This window comes from Barbus barbus (genome assembly GCF_936440315.1).
Source record: "Barbus barbus genome assembly, chromosome: 15".
Classification (NCBI taxonomy): Eukaryota; Metazoa; Chordata; class Actinopteri; order Cypriniformes; family Cyprinidae; genus Barbus; species Barbus barbus.
The window spans coordinates 31,323,495-31,346,352 of record NC_136743.1 but is presented as its reverse complement, the minus strand read 5'-3'; the positions used below and the strand labels follow the sequence as shown (position 1 = coordinate 31,346,352).

Genomic DNA, 22,858 nt, shown 5'->3' with positions numbered 1-22,858 from the left:
TTCAAAACATATAAAATAAACTATTATTCATGTTTGCATAATGCATAATTCTAAAACACATTCTGCTTGTTTATGTAATAAAAGTTGTTTTAACTGCATTAGACATGCAACACGGGTCAAAATGTGTCCATTCAGTGTTTAATTAACTCAAGTTTGAAAATTAGAAGAAATATATACTCTAAATTCATAGCTGGAATTGTGCCTTTATATCCTTTATATATTTTATTTACCTGCATGAATGACATTCATCATAAATTCTGTATAAGTGCATAAATGAGATGCTAAACAACTGCATAGTCATGTTATCATTGTTTTGTTTATTAAACAGTAATTAAACAGTTTAATGCTCTACCCATAGGGATGTTTTAAACCTGAGGTTAAGCAAAGTATCATCAACAACTGTCATGTAACACACTGCAGTTAATGACTAATGAGTGATGTGATTGACACAACTAAAATGTTGGGACCTGATTACAATATGTTGTGACTTATTCTGATTAAACCAGTTGCATCTCCAAATGTAACATTTAAAGCTTTGTTGACTGTGCGGCATGCCATGCCTGATAAACGCACGCCACCTGCTTTCCTGAGGTGAAATTCTTCTGCGGAGCAAAGGTGAGCAGGACGCAGGTGAAGCCGCCTCCTCTGACGAAACTCGGCTCAAACCAACAAAGCAATTAATCACGAGTCTGTCTGATGTTTGTCCACATACGCTCGACCGCTTTATTTCAAAACAGGGTGTGCATGATCCTTGTGTTTTTGTAAGAGTGATTTTAAGACTTAAAGACAGGCCCCGCCCCTGTAGGCATACCCAGAGGTGAGCGCCTATATTAGACAGCTGAGCGCGCGCTAGGGGTGTTAAGAGCACTTATCTGCAGCAGGTACAGATTCTGTCACTCTCACGCTGTGGATTGTGCTTGACAGCTCCGCGTGGCTATTCTAGCTCTCCTTCTCCGGTGTTTTCTTAAGGAGCCTTACTCGGCGGAAGCGCTTGGACAGTTAAAGTGTCACAAGCTCAGCCAATGAAGCTGGAGGTTTTCTGCGGGGGTCACTACGACTCCAAGCCCGCGGAGCTCTGCAGCGACGCCGAGGGCAGCATCCCGTCACCGATGTCCGCGGAGGAAGAGCTGGGCTCGGATGGAGACTGCGTGGCGCACAGCCCCGCACCTGCTCCTCCAGGCGCAGAGAGCAAAGGCAAGCCCTACACCAGGAGACCCAAGCCTCCGTACTCGTACATCGCTCTGATCGCCATGGCCATCCGTGACTCGAACTCAGGCCGCCTCACTTTGGCCGAAATCAACGACTACCTCATGAAAAAGTTCCCGTTTTTTAGAGGCACCTACACCGGCTGGAGGAACTCGGTGCGCCACAATCTGTCTCTCAACGACTGCTTTCTCAAGGTGCTGCGGGATCCCTCCAGACCGTGGGGGAAGGACAACTACTGGATGCTGAACCCACACAGCGAATACACCTTTGCGGACGGAGTGTTTCGTCGGAGGAGAAAGCGCATCAGCAAAAAAACGGGCAAGGTGCCAGAGGGGCCGAGCCAGGCTCCTGCGGTGGACACTATCGTTACGCCTCCTTCTAGCGCCAAGTTTACAAGCTCTTTCGCCATTGACAGCATCCTCAGCCGACCTTTCAGGAAAGAGGAACGCAAAGCCGACACCTGGCACGGGGGATATGTCATGCGGGGCTCCCCTTTGGCTCTTCCCCAAACGCAGGCGCTTCGATCCTTTGGTCCCCCGGAGGACCCCGCCATCAGCTGCCGCCACCAACGGTCCTTTCTCCCGTTCCAGCTGACATCCGAGTGCCTGTCGATTCCACACGCGTCCACGGGCTTTCACCCGTTCCAGATCGACTATTTGTTGTCGTAATATCGTGTGGGTCCAGGGTGGGGAACTTTGGCACTTTCTGAGCACTTGTGACTTGATAAAGACATACATTTCATCCGCCTGCGTAAAGATCGTCCAGGAAAGTTTTATACAAAATGACAAGGAGTGAAAGTTATAAGAACTATTTAATAGCTATTCTATTTGTATCGTCCTACTGAGCGGTTGCGTTGTTTTAAGCTGTCGTCTGTGTATTTATTTGTCTTTTGTGTTGTTTTAAGTGTGTTGAACCAGGTGCCTCAAACGATTCTTGCAAAAGTAAACTGGTTTTCATTTCAGATTTACTGTTCGAGATAAACTCCTCAAGAGACAAGCTCAATTTGAGTTCTTACAAAGAAAGTGAGGCTCTTACATCTGAACTGGAATTATTGTAAAATATTTTGTTTCTGACAGAATGCATGCGCATTTTATATTGAATAATAAAACATGTTTTAAAATGAAACACGAATTGATTGTTATCAATCAATAAGTTCATGGCCAGATGTTTTAAAATATATTATTCCTTCATATTTCACGAATACATGTTTGCCCAATTTCTGACGGTGCTGCTTATTGGGATTTAAAATACCAAATGATTAAAATTACAATATGGTTCCTAAAACAAACAAAATGAATGCTCACATTTTCCAATCCGTTTTCTCATAATGTAGAGGTGAGTTCAGGTAAATTGGGACATTTTTGCCATTGAGATGACTGGGACAAAAAAATATCCTGAATTAACCCTAAATATTACTATGTTTGCAATGGCCAGAGAGTTTCTCAGCAGTACCTGCAGGTGGTGTTATCATAATGCCCTCCTGTCTGGGCGCCTCTGTTTGTTTTCACACTTCCCCTGCATCCGCATCCTTAACGTGTGTTTATTAATAGTTCATGTTGAAAGCGTGGCAGTTTTGAGACTTAGGTGAAGGAGAATAAAACAAGATAAAGCAGCTTCATTTTGAGGCAGCTGTGGATATTGAAATGAAATCCCAGTTCCATACGTTTCCACGAGCTGTCCACGGTCCTGAAGATAAGATGCCATAACTCAGCTGTCAAGGCCAAGTACAGTATTTACATACTAAGCTAGTAAAAACCATAAGATGCTGAAATTGTAAATGTGTCATTGTTTCTGCTTTAAACAAAGCCTATCCTTTAAACAAATATTTTCTCGTGTTATTACTAGTAGTAGTGTCAGTTTTTGTTATTATTGTTACATTTTCGTTCGTTCGTTTTAATTTGTAATTTATTTTTTTATGTATTTACTTATTTACTTGCATTTTTTATATTTATTTGATTTTTAGTATTTTATTATTATCATTAATATATTTTGTGACTGTGTAACTATATTAATCCTTGCTAATATCGTATAGAACCTGAGTTTTCTTTTGGCCAGACACGTCTCAAGAGATCACTTTCCTAAAAAGCAGACTGTTTCAGAAGCACGAATTATGATATCAAATCCACAATAAATTGACGAATTAATAAAGTAATGGAGTGAATATAAACATTCGCATGCGCAAGAGAATAAGTTCAAACGTGTAATATATTAATGTCGATATATTTGTATCCTTTATAGTTCCTAAATGACTGTCACAAACCATGTTATTCAGATAATTGAAATCGACATCATTTATTAGACACCACTCGCTCCTGCCAAACTAAAAAAAGAAAATCCACCTCAACTTCTACGTATGAAGTGTAACGTGACGTCAAGGAGAAAGTAATTAGCACCAATCAAACTGACAAGGCCTGTTGCCATTTATGGCGTTTAAAGGGTCCATCATCTGGAGAGACTATACTGCAACCTACAGGAAGTAATGTACAACATCTATTGCACAACAGCAGGTAAAAGTGTGACATTTCAAAAGCTAGATTATCAGATCAAATTTCTTTGGCACGGTCAAATGGTACTCTTTTATAAAATATAAATAACTGGTTGTGGATTACAATTTTATAGATATCCAAATTTGTTTATTTTCCTTTTTTGTATTTTTCATATCAAAATGAAGATGAAAATTAAAACCCACGTCAGTGATTCCCCAAAGAGCCTAATCTTTGTTATCATCATGCAGTTTATTTGTTTGATTGCAAGTTGCTGAACATTGCTGAATTTGTTGGACTTGTGAAGGAGAGAAACATTCGTCACTCGTAGGCGCCTCGAGAACTCAGGGCTTTGTTATTTCTCCGCAGAGTTTCCCCGAGAGCGGACACAGATATATTTAGCAATTCAATATTTATATTTTCTGTCCAGAACTGCAAATATCCGTCCCCCGAAGTGCCTCTTGTCACGCGGAGAGTAAAAACCTCTAATATCGGCATTATTCAGCTCTTCGCAGTGACAAACAGCCTTCAAATGCGGACTCAGAGAGTCGACGTCGATTTGTCACCTTTACTCAAAAGGTCACCTACAACAGTAGAGGAATCCAGCAGTCTAGTACAACAATATTACCCCCGCAACGAGAAACCTTCAAAGTCTCTCGCGTATTTTTCTTCTGCACCGAGCACGGCTTTTCCTAAACCAGGCGTGCATCCTGGACGCAGCGGGGATAGTGGGTTTGATGTTGCCGGGAATTTTTGGGGCGATTATTTTCTTTACCTTTATTGTTATGACGAGGTCTGATTTTATCTCCACATCCTTTTGTTGTCTTTGATAAAGAACTCGCATTGCATTGGTATATTTTAGTGCGCGTATTCATGACAAAGTCAAATTAAAAAAGAGCAACTGCTGTGTAGGCCCTAATGTTTAAACTGCAAGAGGCCAGTAAACAGTAGTAGAATCTATTAGTTTACAGAGCAAATAAATATAGCTACACACACAAAGAATTGTTTTAAATAGGCCTAGTCATTGACGCGTGCAATGATAATAAAACAAAATTCGTTAATAATAGAATATACTACTTAGATTATGCAATCCTAAAAACTATTATTGTTGTTATTATTATTATTATCATCATCATTTTAATTATTTTGCATGCACGGTTGCGGTTTTAATTAAATATTTAAAATATAATCAAGAGACTTTGCGCATTTATTGCTGTTTTTCTTTTACGATAATCACGAATGTTGCGTTGCACTGGAGATTTTTTCTTTTTTTTTCGTAAGGCCAATTAAGCTCACTTTCCACAATTAATTAGCCCCTCTCTCAGGGGGGATGATAGGGGTCTGGGACGGTAAACTGACACTGCGATGTGTGTGGTATCCGAGCACTGGCGCAGCGGCTGATGGAAAAAGCCTGCTTCCACTCATGTCAAAATCATTTATCCAGAACAGCCTTTTACAAGAACTTGTATACACTTGGAGACGGACTTTTTTCGCCCACCCCCATCATGCGTACTTGACAAGATGCTCAACCAGGTCACTGCCTTACGTGCTCGCATTCTTCTCTCCTAAGGCTGTGTTAGGCGAAGCGATGAACTCTTGCTTTGCACGTTGTTCCCTCGACGGTCAAACGCGCCATTACATCGTGCCACTCACTAGAAGTGCTTTTCTATTTCAACCTCTCGTCCTCCAGTGCCAGAACTCTCACCAAAACACGCCATTAATTACTGGAGCTCTGACAGCCTTCGCCCCGGTGTTTGGCGTGTGGCGCTGTTGATTGAAACGTCGGACTAGGCTTGATAAATGGCGTTATTGCGTGTATTTAGGCTGTCAGAGGGGAGGTGGGGAGTCTCTCTGCGCGGACTCTGCACAGCCTCCTGCCAGACCGATAGCTGGAGGCATGCCAGACATGGAAAAGGGGTGGGTCTCCGCAGTTTGAGGAGATTTCTTGGAGGAATTTAGCGGGGATCTAGGGGGCAGAGAGAGATTTACGAATTGATAGGTGGTCGCGTTTTGTTTGGCCGCACGTCTTTGCGCCAGAGGACTCTGGAGCATTGAGTTTCCTTCTCTTAAAGGATTAGTCTTCACGATGGCCACCAAGAGACTAAGGAGGGGTCGCTATCCTGGCGACACACAGCTGGTGGCTTCAACCAGGAGCACAATTGTGGCGCACTGACCTCGGAGAGACTTTCAAGAGGCTTTTAAGAAAGTTTTGCTTGGAGTACGCATAGTTTTCTCCCGTATTTTTAGCCCCGACTCTCATTCTTTGAAGACCGAACCCGTCTTTTTACATCTGTCCAGCTTCCTTTGGGCTACAAGGCTTAGCAATGACGACTGAAAGCTCTCAGCAGCAGCTGGACACGCCGGCTCCCATCAGATCCAGCCCTGCATCCAGTGCCATGCACTCGGGGCTTCAGAGCACACAGACAGTGCTGGAGAGCACAACTGCGACCGGCAGCAAGGGCAAAAAGTCCAACTCGGGCATGAGGCGCCCCGAAAAGCCGCCTTACTCCTATATCGCTCTCATAGTCATGGCGATACAGAGCTCTCCGACCAAAAGGTTAACGCTGAGTGAAATCTATCAGTTCCTCCAAGCGCGTTTCCCGTTTTTTAGGGGTTCCTACCAGGGCTGGAAAAATTCCGTCAGACATAATTTGTCTCTTAACGAGTGTTTCATCAAACTACCCAAAGGCCTTGGGCGGCCGGGAAAAGGCCACTATTGGACCATCGACCCCGGGAGCGAGTTCATGTTCGAGGAGGGCTCTTTCCGACGCAGGCCCCGTGGTTTCCGAAGGAAATGCCAGGCTCTTAAACCCATGTATCGCATGATGAACGGCATCGGCTTCGGCGCTTCGATGCTGCCCCAAAACTTCGACTTCCAGTCGCCCTCCGCGTCCCTGGCCTGCCACGCCAACGGCTATAATCTGGACATGATGAGCAACCCTGTGCCTGGCGTTCACACGGGTTACGATGGCCTCAGTACAGGCCACCATGTCTCACACATGTCGCCCAGCTCGGGCTCTACATACATGACGGCATGCCAAGTCGCTTCCAATGGCGAGTACGGCCCAGAAAACAGCAACAGCCCGCTTCACTCGCCGCCGGCCATGAGCGGCTCTCTGGAGTGCCATTCGCCATATGGAGCCGCCTCGGCACATTGGGCTTCATCAGGTGTGTCTCCTTACATTAAACAGCAGCCGCTAGCCTCCAGCAGCCCAAACTCCTCTGGATTACACTCGAGTATGCCGCCTTATTCTCTGGAGCAGGGCTATCTGCATCACAACGGCAGAGAGTCGACAGACATCTCAGGTAAAAAGCCGCTAATGCACTCACTCTTTACAGTGGCTCGATATGATTTTTCTGTACGAAGTTTAGCAGGTCTAAGAAGGCATTTATACAATACTTAAATACACTCTAAAAAATGCGGGGTTGTTTCAATGCAACTTTGGCTCAAATATGGACTAACTCAATTTTAGGGTTAAAAATGTAATGTAAAAAATGAACAAAACAGCTGGCTTAGTTCATACTCGACCCAAAGTTGGGTTGAAACAACCCAGCATTTTTTAGAGTGTAGTTTCCCATAAATAAAAATCAATATAGCTGCTGTTTGTTTTAAAAACACTTTAATGCAATGTCGTTTAAAACGAAAAGCCTGCATAAATATTACAATGTAAGCACACAAATCAAGTTTTTATACAGGAGGCGATGTGTTTTTAGCCGACATCATGTGTAACAATTTAGTCTTTTTCGATGTATTAAAGTAGCACAGAATGTCGAAGCAATTTCATTTATGCTTTTAAAAATGCATATTATTGCAAGCATTATGTCTTATTCATCGATACTTATTTACAATAAGGGACCACAGTATTTACAGAAAGAGCTGATTCCAGAGTCGTGCGAGTGTACAATCATATCATTTTTTTTTAATTCCCTCAAATTGGATCATGTAAGTATTTTTTTTTTTCAGAGACCTACATAGTTTTATATGTTGCGTGTGTTAAGGGCGCATTTAGACTAATGAATTACAGTTTTTGCGTGGCAATTAAGAATTACTCACACTTTTTGAGTTGATTTTCCTGCAGTGCTGTTTTGGAGACACAATATAATTAGGAAAATAGCAGATGTGTGACGCAAAAGGCCTTTGTGAGCTGTTTGCGATTTTTTTCTTTCCATCATTTCTTAAGGTTAAGAAAACAGTGCCGTCTTTGCCAGTAGTTTGGTAATGAAAACCCAACATTAATGCAAACTAAAGAGGATTTTACACGTGTTCAGTTTAGCCAGTGCGGGCTGTTTTAACTGCGAGGCTCCCTATGAGGCCCAGGTGAACAACAAATAAACACTTAGCCATCTAAATGACGTTTTAATATGACAAAACACAAGAAATATGCTGTGAATAATTGTTATAATTCTAATAATGCGTTGGAAAAAAATGGGAGGAAGTTTGATATTTGTTGAACTGAGTTCACTTACAGAAAACAATAGCATTGTTCTTCAAATACTGGCATGGCGTTGAAAGCAGAATATGTCTGAGCTGGGCATAAGCATGTCTTCTATTAAACCTGAAAGCAAAAAGCGCTAAAGTGAAATACAAAGCTCTGATGCTTTCACTTCTAAGAACACTGTAAAGACAATTAAGCATACTTTCGATGATGCAATATATTAATATTGGGGATTTTATTGTATTTTGTTTTCACCAGCAGGAATGTCTCGATACCAAACCCACTCATCGCCAGTCTGTGACAGAAAAGACTTTGTGCTGAACTTCAACGGTATTACGTCGTTTCATCCATCCAGCAGTGGATCCTACTACCATCATCAGCTACATCACCAAGGAGTCTGTCAAGATGTAAAGCCATGCGTTATGTAATTTAAACTATGACAAGCCAAAATAATAATAAATGCGAACGTATGGAATGAACTCCCAAATTACGAGACTGTGTGCGCCTGATGCACGGCTATCTATGAAGAATAAATACAATCAATGGAAGGCGAAACGAAGTCATTCACCTCTCCGTGTTTACTGAGAGAAACTATGAAGGAAGAAGAGAACTGATCGGAACTGAGGACTCCACAGGGAGGGAGAGAGTTTGGGCTTTTTGGGGAAAGATTATGACATATATTTACTATCTTGGAAAAACCTCATCGTCTGCAAATGAGGAGACGTGTTGTTTAACAAAGCTGTTTATCCAGTCCATAATCAATAGCCAAGACTTTTGTTTGATTTGACCACATTTCCAATGAGGATAAAGGCGAAAGTGCTCAATAACGGAGCACATAAAGTCGTAGTAAAATGAAACCTAGTTATTTTCGATGCACTCAGCACCACCGCGAAGTACTGAATTCTGAGTTCAGTGGCGTGGGAATCGATGCATGTCACAAACACACTCGAATACAAAGTATCTTATTTGTCTAAACCTTATGTGTGTTTCTTTTTGACGGCTCTTCAGTAATTCCACCTCTTATATTTTCAGGGGTGAATGTGTAGGTTTGTGGGTAATTCATGTGTAAAAGGAAAAAGGCCTACGAAAACCGTATTAGAATAATAATGATTGCACTTTTGTTAGTTTAATAAGTTGACAAATTACAGTTATGTACAGTACAATAAAACGATGTATTCTCCAAAAACAATACGTGTATTTATTTATTTATTGCTTAACCATGAGTTATTTTGTTTTCCGTAAAACACGACAAAGACTTCATTATTGTAACTGGTTTGAAGCAAATATAGGCTTGTTTATTTTTTTAGCTTTATTTTAAGCTTTCTAATAATTAAAATCAGTTTACAACTTCCCTTAGGAATAAACTCCCCCAAACCTGTTACGCTTCTTTGGATAAAAAAATCAAACCGGTCAAATATTTGAAGCAGCAATATTTCCTGTATGCATTTAGGCAACTGTCTGTGAAAATTTATATTTTACAAATAAGAATAACTCCCTTCTTCACCATCAAATGCGCTCTTCAATATAAAAGACGGGGTCTTTATTAGCTTGCTGTAAAAATAAACAGATAGCCTCCGTAAAAATAAATACAATAAAATATAATAAACGATTTGAACTGGGGTGCTCGATAAAGAAAACATAACCCTAACATAGCAAAGAAAGCCACGCGTTTGACCATTTTCTGATCAATAGTCACAGTGATTTTCGATCGAAACAGGAGCACTTATAATAAGCCCTTTATATGAACTCTGATGTCCTCTAAATCAAGCATACAATTAATAAATAAAATACACATTTCATTCATATTTCAACAAATTTCTCAATGAAATCTCTATTTAAATGAAATCATTAAATCAGTGACAGTCAAATAAACGCAGGGGCATCTCTTAGCTGAATTTGAGGGTTATTGGAATTGTCAAAGAGCAGAATGACTAGAGAAAGTCAAGAAGCGTGCCGAGGATAACTCAGTTGAACCCCTACTGCTCAGCTCAAGGCCTATGCTTAACCAGCCTACAGACTTTTACAAGTTTAACGCGGTGCAATGTCGCCATCTACAGCTACACCAAGCACTGTGCCAAGCACAAGAATCATGCATAATCGTACATTTTTGGCTTTAGCCTTTGTATAGCAAGTAGGCTATATTATGCATATATGTGTATATTTTGAAACTTACTTAAAATGCCTTTGTGAACATTATTTTCCCTCAAAGTAAAAAAAAAAAAGACTAATAGCCTACAATATTTCTTGCTAAAAACAAAACAGATTTTATCCATTGTCAAGTAATAATACTTCAGCGTGTTGAACGCGCTCTTCCAACCCAGAAATTACATCTTTAAAAACATAATTAACATAAATTAAATATTAATTTAAATGGTACATATGTATATTGAAATAAACTTTCGTGCCTAACACTTAAAAAGTGCTCGTAATGTTACTTGTCAACTAAAAAATTGTAGGCTATTAATTTTATAATATTAGCCTAAGGTTAAAAAGTGCATGCATTTAAAGATAAACATACTAATATTCAAACAGAAGTACACTTGTCATCTATGCGGTGTTATTAAATATATATATATTTGTCCTTCACATGCATCCTCAAGCTTTATTGTTCTAACATGGATACAGTTTCATGGATACAGAGAGGAAAAATTTTATTTTCCTCACAACACATTGTGTTTTAATTTTGTATTTTAAGGAAAATAAATGTAGTCTACACCCAGGCATTTAAAACAAGCTTCAAAATATACTGTAGAAACACAACGAATTGCGTTATTCCTTAGCATGCTTTAGTAAAATGAAATAAAATATTTGCTTGTCGTTTGTAGTGTGTTATTTAAAATATAAATAAAAAGTGAGCACTTTAGATTAGGGGACATATTCACTATTAACTAACAGTTTTTCTTCAGTAAACTATAGTAAGAATAAGGCAGTTGTTGTATGTACATTAACTTGATATAGTCACCACTGATAAGCTACAACTAAATATATTGTAGAAACTCAATTTCCTGTAAAGCTGCATTGCAACGATTTGTATCGTGAAAAGCGCTATACAAATAGACTTGAGTTGAGTTGTTGTAGCCTACTTATGTTTAGGTATGAGGTAGGGTTAAGAAATCTAAAATATGATCATGCAGAATAAGGCATAATTACGCGCTTTATAAGCACTAATGAACAGCCAATGCTAGTAATATGCATGCTAATAAGCAACCAGTTAATATTGAACATTGTTCTCTAATCGAAAGTGTTTCAGATTACAGTTTGAATAGCCTGTCCGTATATGCTTTAGTAACCGTATAAAAGTAGCTATATCTGCTGTTCAACCGTAATGTAGCCTACTAAAAAAGCATTTCCTAAAATCAGCTCATTACAAATTATAATAATTAATTTGGTGGAAATGCGCTTCAGTGACATGCAGTGGGCATGACTAAATAACTAAACTAATAAAGCGGGCTCTAGGTGCTTGATTATGGGCGAAAACAAGCACTTAAAATGCGTTCTTTTCTCATTTCCTCACATTTAATGAGACTGACAGCCAATGAGTCTCAGAACAACCCGATTTTGATTAAAAAAATTAAAAAGTCTCACCTGCCAATTGTTTTTGCCGAAATAGCATATCGCTCTCTTCAGACAACGTTTCAGCCACACACACACACACACACACACACACACGCACTGATTTAATACTGGAAAAATGAATGCTCAAACCGGTAACGGGATATAAATGGTGAAGCCTAATTCATGGAGTGATTTTAAACCGATTGCATGTGATGCGCATTTACTGTTCTGCAGTCGCTTCGTTGTTTGAGTCACAAGAGAAGCTTTGATAGCACACATACATCTGCAAGATAGCTGTTAAGAATTGCTTTAAAACATAGTTTTGTACAAACATCTGATAGACGTCTTTAAGATGTCAGATTTACATACATTCTAAATCATAAACATCTTAATGCGTCTATTTGACATCTGATAGGAAACGTCCTAGACGTATTGCAGATGAGCAAAACTGAAAAAATAGGTCTTGCAGATGTCAAGCAGCCGTCTCCGTGATGTAGGCTATGTGTGCCATCACAGGGCGCTTCTCTTACGAAAATTAACCATGGTTTTAGGACAGTATTTCATTATAGTCTCTATTGTAACTTTCATTACAAAAGTGCTTTGCCTTTTTCCGTGTAACGGGGATGTCTGGGTCTCTCAGGCCTGGAATCATTGACGGTTTGTTGGATCTGTCGACTCTCAGTGGCGCCTGCCGGCCGGAGCACATCTGTATAACTGCTGCTTTCTGTGGCCTCCATCCTCTGTGCCATGACCTGAGAAGATCATATAACTTATTATAAGAAGGTGACTAGATTTCTGAAATGGAAACTGGGGACAGAGTTCAATGGTACATTAGTACATAGTTGAGTGTGTTTTTATTTATTTATTTGTTTAATTAATGTGGGTTCCACAAACTGTTATTATAATGAATAATTATTATAATGATTGCGGGCTAAACTGGCCGAACTATTTTAGCACAGTTCAGCAATGAAAAATAGCAAACAGTATTCAGTGCAAATAGCAAACAGATAGAAAACAGTAGCCCGTTATATTGTAACAACATTATAACTTTACAAAAACATAAAAAAAACATAAATAAAAAAATAATAATAATAAATATGAGAACACAATAAAACTGCATTTAACAATTATTTTGAACATTCTCTAATTGGTTTTAATATTTTCATTTTCACAAACTGAAATGGCTTGTATTGTATTGCATACAACCTTTCAAACATTATTTTAATGTTTGTTCTTGTGCTGTCTTTATTATTGCTAATTTAGTCTTATTATTTTGCATTAAGCTTATTTTGTTTTCTGCAAATGTTAAATGTGATTGTTCACTGGATTATTGTTATTTTTATATTTATTTAACCCACGGGATCTAGTGTGGAAACTTTTGGGAAAATTATGTGCAAACTATTCTTTGGTCATAACTTTTTAAAGTCAGTTATATAAAAAAAAGTAGATTGTTTTCATTTGAATCTGAAAAGACAGATTGATTATCCCTTGACTAACTGGAACATGCTGTAAATCACATTTCTGCAGACAGCTCCAGTCAGAACACCAATATGTGCACCTTCAAACAACTGAAAGAAAAGCCTGCTTTTTGAGAGGTAACTGTTCTGTCATGTGAATAAGCAGCTATTCACCATTGCTAGTTTCTCCAGTGATGTATCTCACTATGTTTGTAGAGTATCTGGGAATGAAATGTTCTAGTTGTGTTATAGGGGTCTGCAATCCGGCTCCTAGAGGGACAATATTCTGCATAGTTTCTCCAACTTGCCCCTGCACACCTGTCTGGAAGTTTCTAGTGATGCTGAGGATGTTGAATGTCTGGTTCAGGTGTGTTTAATTAGGTTTTGAGCTGAACTCTCATATCATCCTACGCATGCGCTGATTTGTGACTGCGTGTTTTGTGTTTGAGCTCCATCAAATTGATTCTTTATCGTTTATTTTCTATCTTAAAAAACAATTTTATACACTATCATTTTCGTTTCAATAACGTGTGAATATATCCCCTATAGCATTCTAAAATAAAACCAATCAGAGCGCCTTATTATAACTAGTTTTATTTTGATTTCTGGAGTCTGCTATTAGCTTATAACCCGTTAGCATCTGTAGCATGGCTGCCGCTAATCTCGCTTAGGTTGCTAATACTCTATTCACACACATTACCATTGTTTCACTCTTACTTGCTTAAATGACGGATTTGTGTCTACCTTTGTGTACAGGTGAGGACACATTCGAGCTGCATTCGGTGCAGCTGGAGACCGTGGAGAAGCAGGCCCAGCTGAGAGAGCGGAGAGCCGCGCTGGAAACATCCCGGGCTGACGCTCACAAGTCCGGGGGAAGTATACAGTACGCTGCTAACACTCCCACCACCTCTACTCCGTGTGTTTCTCTGCACAGACCCTGTGCACCCAGGACGCGATCTTCCCAGATGTCCTTCAGTCCGGCGCCGGGACGCCACGGACCCTGGGTGCACCAGCAGCGGAAGACGCGAGCCAGGCCCCGGGCGATGACCTCTACCCCTCCGCTGCCTCCGGTCTTCGAGATCTCCACCTGGAACCGCTTCGCTCCCCTCCACGAGACGGAACGTGACGCTGTGATCGTGGGAGACTCCATCGTCCGGCACGTCCATGCTACGTTAGCTGAAGGTAAAGTGCACACTCACTGTTTCCCCGGTGCTCGTGTTCTCAATGTTTCTGCGCAGATACCCACGATCATGAAGGGTGATGAGAGCATCGGTGCTGTCGTGCTGCACGCAGGGGTTAACGACACCAAGCTGCTTCAGACGGAGACACTGAAGAGGGACTTCAGGAGCCTGATCGAGACAGTACGCAGCACATCGCCCGTGACGATGATCATCGTGTCAGGACCGCTTCCCACGTATCGACGAGGACACGAAAGTTTCAGTAGACTTTTTGCTTTAAACAAATGGTTATTGTCATGGTGTAAAGAACAGAAACTGCTCTTTGTTAATAATTGGAATCTTTTCTGGGAGCGTCCTAGGCTTTTCCGTGCTGATGGTCTGCACCCCAGCAGAGTCGGAGCAGAACTCCTGTCGGACAACATCTCCAGGACGCTACGCTCCATCTGACTAGTAAGCCAACTCTCAAATAACTGCTATGATGACTTTTGTTCTACCCACTTAAAAGCTAGAAGAAGGAAAAACAGTATGTCCAGCTATAGACAGGCTCTAAAAGCTGCCAGGGCAGAGCATATCCGCAAACTCATAGATAATAACCAAAACAATCCAAGGTTCTTATTTAGCACAGTGGCTAGACTAACAAATAAACAGACGCCATCTGATCTAAATATTCCCCCACAATTTAATAGTAATGACTTTATGAATTTCTTTACTGATAAAATAGATAACATCAGAAATACAATAACAAATGTAGATTCTATTGCGTCTAGTATTTCAGCTTCATTCATCACACCCAAAGAAAAACTGCAGTGCTTTACAACTATAGGACAGGAAGAGCTAAATAAACTTATCAGTGCATCTAAACCAACAACATGTTTATTAGATCCTGTACCCACTAAACTACTGAAAGAGTTGTTACCTGTAGCAGAAGAACCGCTTCTCAATATTATTAACTCATCGTTATATTTAGGTCACGTCCCAAAACCATTCAAGCTGGCGGTTATTAAGCCTCTTATTAAGAAACCACAACTAGATTCTAATGAACTGGCAAATTACAGACCCATTTCAAATCTTCCGTTTATGTATAAAAGTTTAGAAAGAGTTGTGTCTGCTCAATTGTGCTCCTTCTTGCAAAAAAAGGATCTCTATGAAGAATTTCAGTCAGGTTTCAGGCCTCACCATAGCACAGAAACTGCACTTGTTAAAATTACAAATGACTTGCTTCTTGCTTCAGACCAAGGCTGCATCTCTTTGCTATTATTACTTGATCTTAGTGCTGCGTTTGACACTATAGACCATGATATACTCATAGATCGATTACAAAACTAAACTGGTTTTCAAGGGCAGGCTTTAAGATGGTTTAGATCCTACCTGTCCGATCGCTACCACTTTGTTCATTTAAATGGAGAGTCATCTCAATTATCACCAGTAAAGTATGGAGTACCACAAGGATCTGTCCTAGGTCCTCTGCTATTTTCAATATACATGTTGCCTCTTGGTAATATTATTAGAAAATACGGGATTAGTTTTCATTGTTATGCTGATGATACTCAACTATATATCTCAACAAGACCAGATGAAACTTCTCAACTATCTAAGATAATAGTTTGGGTAATAAATGTAAAAGATTGGATGACCAATAATTTCCTCCTATTAAATTCAGATAAGACAGAGATATTACTTATTGGACCAAAAAACAGTACACAGAATCTCTTGGATTACAATTTACAACTAGACGGATGCACTGTCACATCCTCTAAAGTCAAAAATCTGGGTGTTATATTAGACAGCAACTTGTCCTTTGAAAATCATATTTCCCATGTTACAAAAACAGCATTCTTCCATCTTAGAAACATTGCCAAGCTTCGAAACATGCTACCTGTTTCTGATGCAGAAAAGCTTGTTCATGCATTCATGACCTCTAGACTGGACTATTGTAATGCACTGCTAGCTGGTTGTCCTGCATCTTCAATAAACAAGCTACAGATCCAGTCCAAAATGCAGCGGCTAGAGTTCTTACCAGGTCAAGAAAATATGATCATATTACTCCAATTTTACAGTCTCTGCACTGGCTACCTATTAAGTTCCGTATCATTTACAAAATATTATTACTTGCCTATAAGGCCCTAAATGGTTTAGCTCCTGCGTACCTAACTCATCTTCTACCACGCTACAATCCAACCCGCTCCCTAAGGTCACAAAACTCTGGACTTTTGGTAGTGCCTAGGATAGCAAAGTCCACTAAAGGAGGTACAGCTTTTTCACATTTGGCTCCCAAACTCTGGAACAGCCTTCCTGATAATGTTCGGGGTTCAGACACACTCTCTCTGTTTAAATCTAGATTAAAGACACATCTCTTTAGCCAAGCATTCACATAATGCATCTTATAATCTACCTATCTATCACAGCAGCTGTTGTCGCATACAGTTGGGTGATTCTATAATTGGAGATACATTTGGCATTTCATAAAGTTAAGAAAAAAAAACTTTTACTTATTGAAAACATATTTAATTTTAATAATTCAGTGTTTGCCAAACACAAGTTACTTAATTTTTTTTACTTTCAATGAAAAAACAAACAAAACAAAAACCCCACAGATGTCTTTATGGTATTGTTTGTCATCTCTGTTATGGACAAATTAGGCAATGTGTAGAAATAACAATAAATCATAACAGGAAAAATCCTTCTTGTTTCATTAGACAAACAGTCCTTACATTCCAACACTCGACACTGAGATAATATTTCACTTATGCACACCTTAAAAATAAAAAAAATACCTATCCCTTCACAGAACCGTCCACTCGGAGCAAATATTTTTAATCTGAAAATATATGATATAATATCAGAATCAGAATCAGAATGAGCTTTATTGGTCAGGTATGTTTACACATGCAAGGAATTTGTTGTAGTGACAGAAGCTCCACAGTGCAACAGAAGGACAGCAACAGGACACAGGTAATGAAACAAAATAACAAGAAATAGCCAATAACCAATGTACAAAGCAGCAGCAAAACACAATATATAATATAGACAACTATGTATGTACAGGTCAAGTATGTGCAAATTAGAAATGAGAAATAAAAATAAGTGAGTGTGGTGAATGGATAATGTATTAGTTGTGTATATATCCAGTAAAAAGAAAAATGTTGAAATATTAAAAGGGTAAATACAAAAATACATAAATAATGTTTATGAGATTTTAAACAACAATAAATTTTTTGTGTGTGTGAAAATAGTTCATAAACGGAGTTGATGCTTTAAGTAACAGAAGTGTAAAGTAACACAATTGTCTGGTGGACTGTCAATTCTGTTACCGCATTGTCAGCATTGTTACTCTACCTTGGTAACACCTTGGTACTCTAACTTGGAGTTTGATGGTAACAGAATGAACTATTTTATTTATTTTTTGCCAAAGACTCCACTTGCTAAATGCTAAGAGCACATGGCACTAATGAAATCATGATTAAAGACTTTTTAAATAACACAAAGTGTGATCAATGAGAAATTCAGTTTTCCTTTTGATAACGTGCTGACAGTTTTGACACTTTATAAAATACTCTTTTTAGATTAAAATATTTTTTTTAGAGAGAGCATTTACCCCCGGTTTCTCAAACAAGCTTTAGGCCTAATCCCAGACTAATATGTAAATCTGATCTCTTTCAGTTTAAAGAAACTTGCACTTACTGATCTTAAAATATGTCAGTGCCTTTGTTTTGTCTCAAGATACACATCAGTATTGTTTTTTTCAAAGGCATGTTTATAAAAAGTACTTAAATGTCCTAATTGAACTATTGCATAATCCTGGCTTAACCTAAATCTGTGAAACCAGGCCATAGATTTTTCAGTGCTTCAGATCTTATCAGTGAGGGAAAGTGACATCATTTCCTGTATCTTACATAGCTGTGGGAGATAATTCCACTCATTTAAATGCAAAGTATTGTACGGTAACAGAGTTAATGCAAGATTTACGAACACATTTTTATAAGAATTTTTATTTTATTATTATTATTATGTTTTAGAATTAGGTAAATTACTCTTTAAGGCTTTTATAAATAAAATGAATAAAGTAATACCAAAAGAAAAGTACAATAAAATATTTTGATTACACAATGATATATGAAACTAATTTGGACAACAAGAAATCATGATTTTCAGCTATTTAAGACACTTTTTGCAAAAATGATTATATTGTTATGGACTGTAACCTTGTAAATCATAACAATGAGTAACACAGTATTAATTTTTTTTTTTAAAATATATCCATTGGAAAAAAAGCAGAAAACATAATGACTCAAATGTACCTGCTTGTCATTTATTACAGTCTGCTGCGTAAAAACAGCTTGAGATTAGACACGTGATACGTAAATAATTGCTGAAAACGGGTTTTTTATTTATTTTATTTTTATTTATTATTGTATTTTTTTATATATATATATATATATATATATTATAATACTATATAAGACATTTGTTGCTTCGGTTGTGCCAGCAGTTCATTTATCTCCAGTTCAGTGTCTGTATGAGGCTGACATCTAGTGGACATTTCTATTATCTGGGAATTTACAGACACGCCTGTTCTTCTCTCAAACACAGAACCAGGAAGAATCCACAGTTGCCAAGTCCGCATATTATTATTTGTCATATGTTCCGCCTCTCATTGGAGAAAAAATCACACTCAAAAAGAAGACGCCTGACGCTGTAATCGAATGGATGATAGAAGTACACGTAGAGGAGTGGGATGACAAACAAACAAGCAAACAAGCAGTCATATCCTAATACTAAGAGTAAATACATTTGGTTCGAATTGCTTGGTATGGCAAGCTGTCTTAAAATGTATTTATTTTATTAACATTTAAACTTAGACCCCATTATTAGATTACCTTTTGACTTCATGAATACACATAAATGACAGCTTAATTATTTTTTATATTTTTATAATATTTTTAATAATATTATATAATATATATATTTAATTTTTTTAATATAATATATATTATACTTTAATATTATATATTTTTCTATAATATTTATTTTGTATTATGTTTTTTATGTCATTTATTTGATAGTTACTGTATGTACATTATTTTATTTTTGTGGTGCTTGGAATTCTTTATAATTAATTAAAAACAAATATTGCCACATTGATGGCTCAAGAAGGTGTAATTGTTCAAATACACATTGTTTCATTTTAAAATATAAAAAAATGTAACCAAGTGTTTTTCAAGTGTAATATTTGGTATGTTTTGTGCATCTATATATATATATATATATATATATATATATATATATATATATATATCAGGGGAGTTTCCTCCGAGGAGGCAAGGGAGGCAGTGTCTCCTCAAAAAATTGGATGAGAAAATAATCGATATTACAAACATAAATCGCAAATATGACTAAATATGGCATTAAAAGTATAAAAGTCACTCTTTTTTATACAGTAACGCTGTCAAACAGCGACACCTGCAGGTAAAGTTACAGCGGAGGCTTGCCTCCCTTCGGTCCATAGACTTAAAATAGAGACCCTAAAGTGAGCGGTGACTTTTCTGGAGGCTCATTGAGATGAACGGGGGAAAGTCACGTGAGAGGAGGCATTGCCTCCATTGTGCATTGGTTATGATTGGATGTGATCAGCTCCTGCGATAAATCCCGCCTCTTGTTTTCGTGCGAGCTCTCGGCCTAAAGTAAGAAAATTATGAAATCGATTAATTATAAAGTAAGTAAACAATTCTCCTGCTTAGATAGCACTGCTTGTGTCACGTCCAAATACAACTTGAAATGGTCTGAAAACGTGATGACTGCGTCAGTTTTGAGTGAGCATTCAGTGTGATGAAATGAAAGATATATCTTCGTGTCTGTGGCAGTGTTTACATTGCATTTATGACGATGACGACCTGAAAATAAGTTGACTATTAAAAAGAACAGCTGAACATCAGTTCACAAATAAAAAATATTGGTAACATTTTACAATAAGGTGTCATTTACTCTAACATGGACAAACAATGAACATTACAATATTTAGCCTATTAATCTTTGTTTACATTAGTTAATACAAATACAGTTCATTGTTAGTTCACACACAGTGCATAAACTAATGTTAACAAACACAACTTTTGATTTTAATAATGCATTATTAAATGTTGAAATTCATATGAACTAAGATTAATAAATGCTGTAGAAGGTCTATTTTTAGGTCATGTTAACTAATGAAACCTTATTGTTTCCAGAATATTGTTCAAATTGTTACTGCCTTTAGTTATTATTTTGGAATAAATATAAAAATGCGTAAAAACACTATGAAATGTATGATTAGTATTACATTTAAAAAATTTATATTAATAAAATACAAAATAGAATTATAATTGTTCTCTTTTTTTTATGTAATATTCATTTATCCAGGAAAATGTGACAACATTTAGTGCAACAGGGACACACACACACACACACACACACACACACACACACACACACACATACGCACACACACACACACACACACACACACACACACACACCATGTGTTTAGAGTTATTAACAGTGATATGAAATAATATTTGTTATGATTTCGTGCTGTATAAATAAAACTGAATTGAATTAACCATGAATGCATATCTGCTTGATATATATCTGATGTAAACTTCATAAACACGTTTTTATACAGTAAGACAATTTGTGATTGTGATTATTGTTTTATTGATTGTCACCAAAATGGGGCCGTTCAAAACCTTTATAAAGTCCTCGTTCCTCTGTAAACTATCTTCTAATGTCTGACACAACACATGCAGGTAAGAGCTGCTCAGAACACCATGTCGGACAACTTGTCTGTATGCTGTCAATATTGATTGTCTTATATCAATGGCATCAAAAACTATGACTTACAGGTAGTTGTGACCCACCTAAATATAGGCAACTTGTAATTGAAAAAACAAAAATATTCAGATGGTTTTAATATTAAAATCTTGAATTTACTATGTATTTATTCATACAAGTATTAAGCTCAGAGTAATAAATGATCTCTGCTGGTCTGGAGAGGTCTATGCTCCTGTCTGAAGTGCATACATGGGTTCAGTCAGCAAGCCTCAAAGCCTGGGTGTAGAGTCAGACACTGCTCATCAAGTGTGGGGGTCACATTCTCCTCTAAGACCCGGTATGTAATGAACTCCCTGCAGCACTGACTTTCCTCAGCTGTGACCATGGCCTTGCATTTACCACACAAACACTTCATGAAACAAAAACGTGTTTATCTCTCTCTCTCTTCTGTGGTGATGAGAAACCGTTATATCACGTAACATTAGTGTCGCTTATTAACTAGTGTGACAAGCCTGATCAACGCTAATTCGTTTCTGTAACTGGTAAGTATCAATACTCATAGATTAGCTAACACATCATTAGCTAACGTGTGTATATCTGTAAGCTAACACTGGTCTCTCAAGTCAAGTCACCTTTATTCATATAGTGCTTTTAACCATGTAAATTGTGTCAAAGCAACTGCACAATATCAAAAAAGGAAAATAGTGTGTCAATAATGTAAAATTAAAAAATTTTAAAAAGATTTTCAGTTAAAGGCATTTCATTATTGAATTCAGTGATGTCATCATCCAGCTCAGTTCAGTTTAAATAGTGTCTTTGCAATCAGGTCGACGATATCGCTGGAAATGAAGTGTCCCCAACTAAGCAAGCCAGAGGAACCAAAACTCCATCGGTGACAGAATGGAGAAAAAACCTTGGGAGAAACCAGGCTCTGTCGGGGGGCAGTTCTCCTCTGACCAGACGAACCAGCCGTTCAATTCCAGCTGTAGCAAAGTCAGATTGTAAGGGCTAAACTGGTTCCAGTGGTCTTTCCTGATGGCTGTCTAAGTGGCGGGGTCCTCACTGGGGATCTGTCTCTGGCGCTCATCTCAGTGTCCTGTTCTCCGCTGACGTTCAGGGCTGTAGAGGTCGTCTCTGGGTGCTGATCCACCATCTGATCTGGATACGGACTGGATCTGGTGGTTACGGTGACTGGGATATGTCCCTGGGCTCATCCAGGTGTCCGGCCTCCGTCGACAATCAGGGCCACATACATCATCTCCCGGCGCCGATCCACCATGTGATCCGGACACGGACTGAGAAACAGAATAGAAACAGACAAATATTAGCGTAAATGCCATTCTTCTCATGATGTAACGAGTACATCATGTGTTATGGGGAGTGTTCCCGGTTCCGGTTGATCTAATTAATGCAGCCTAACAATCCTTTAACGGATTTGAATAATAGAAGTGTATTAGTGTGTTACGTGTAAACCAGGTTAAAGAGATGGGTCTTTAATCTAGATTTAAACTGACAGAGTGTGTCTGCTTCCCGAACAGTGTTAGGTAGATTGTTCCAGAGTTTGGGTGCTAAATAGGAAAAGGATCTGCCGCCCGCAGTTGATTTTGATATTGTAGGTATTATCTAACGAGTTTTGAGAACGCAGCAGACGTGGAGGACTATAATGTGATAAGAGCTCGCTCAAGTACTGAGGAGCTAAGCCATTCAGGGCTTTATAAGTAATTAACAAGATTTTA

At 38.4% G+C, this 22,858-nt stretch overlaps 2 protein-coding genes across 3 annotated transcripts; both read left to right on the top strand.

Moving 5' to 3' along the window:
* The first annotated feature begins 842 nt into the window (after nucleotides 1–842).
* foxq1a (forkhead box Q1a) lies at nucleotides 843–2,316 on the top strand. Its single transcript, XM_079435502.1, has one exon. It carries the CDS (start codon nucleotides 1,023–1,025, stop codon nucleotides 1,872–1,874), a length of 852 nt encoding a protein of 283 aa, XP_079291628.1. The 5' UTR covers nucleotides 843–1,022; the 3' UTR covers nucleotides 1,875–2,316.
* A 3,343-nt stretch (nucleotides 2,317–5,659) lies between these two features.
* On the top strand, nucleotides 5,660–9,306 carry foxf2a (forkhead box F2a). 2 transcript variants are annotated; one of them, XM_079435491.1, is made up of 2 exons: nucleotides 5,660–6,995; nucleotides 8,384–9,306. In XM_079435491.1, the coding sequence occupies exons 1-2, from the start codon at nucleotides 6,014–6,016 to the stop codon at nucleotides 8,551–8,553; spliced, it is 1,152 nt and encodes a 383-aa protein (XP_079291617.1). In that variant the 5' UTR covers nucleotides 5,660–6,013; the 3' UTR covers nucleotides 8,554–9,306. The 2 variants fall into 2 exon arrangements, with proteins under 2 accessions (XP_079291617.1, XP_079291618.1); XM_079435492.1 differs by having other exon boundaries at nucleotides 5,665–6,995; nucleotides 8,387–9,306.
* Nucleotides 9,307–22,858: the final 13,552 nt, after the last annotated feature.

Bases quoted from the DNA above. Each gene is read 5' to 3' on its own strand.
- foxq1a (XM_079435502.1), top strand. From the start codon at position 1,023: ATGAAGCTGGAGGTTTTCTGCGGGGGTCACTACGACTCCAAGCCCGCG.
- foxf2a (XM_079435491.1), top strand. From the start codon at position 6,014: ATGACGACTGAAAGCTCTCAGCAGCAGCTGGACACGCCGGCTCCCATC. The intron at 6,996-8,383 runs GTAAAAAGCCGC...TGTTTTCACCAG, and splicing joins AGAGTCGACAGACATCTCAG to CAGGAATGTCTCGATACCAA.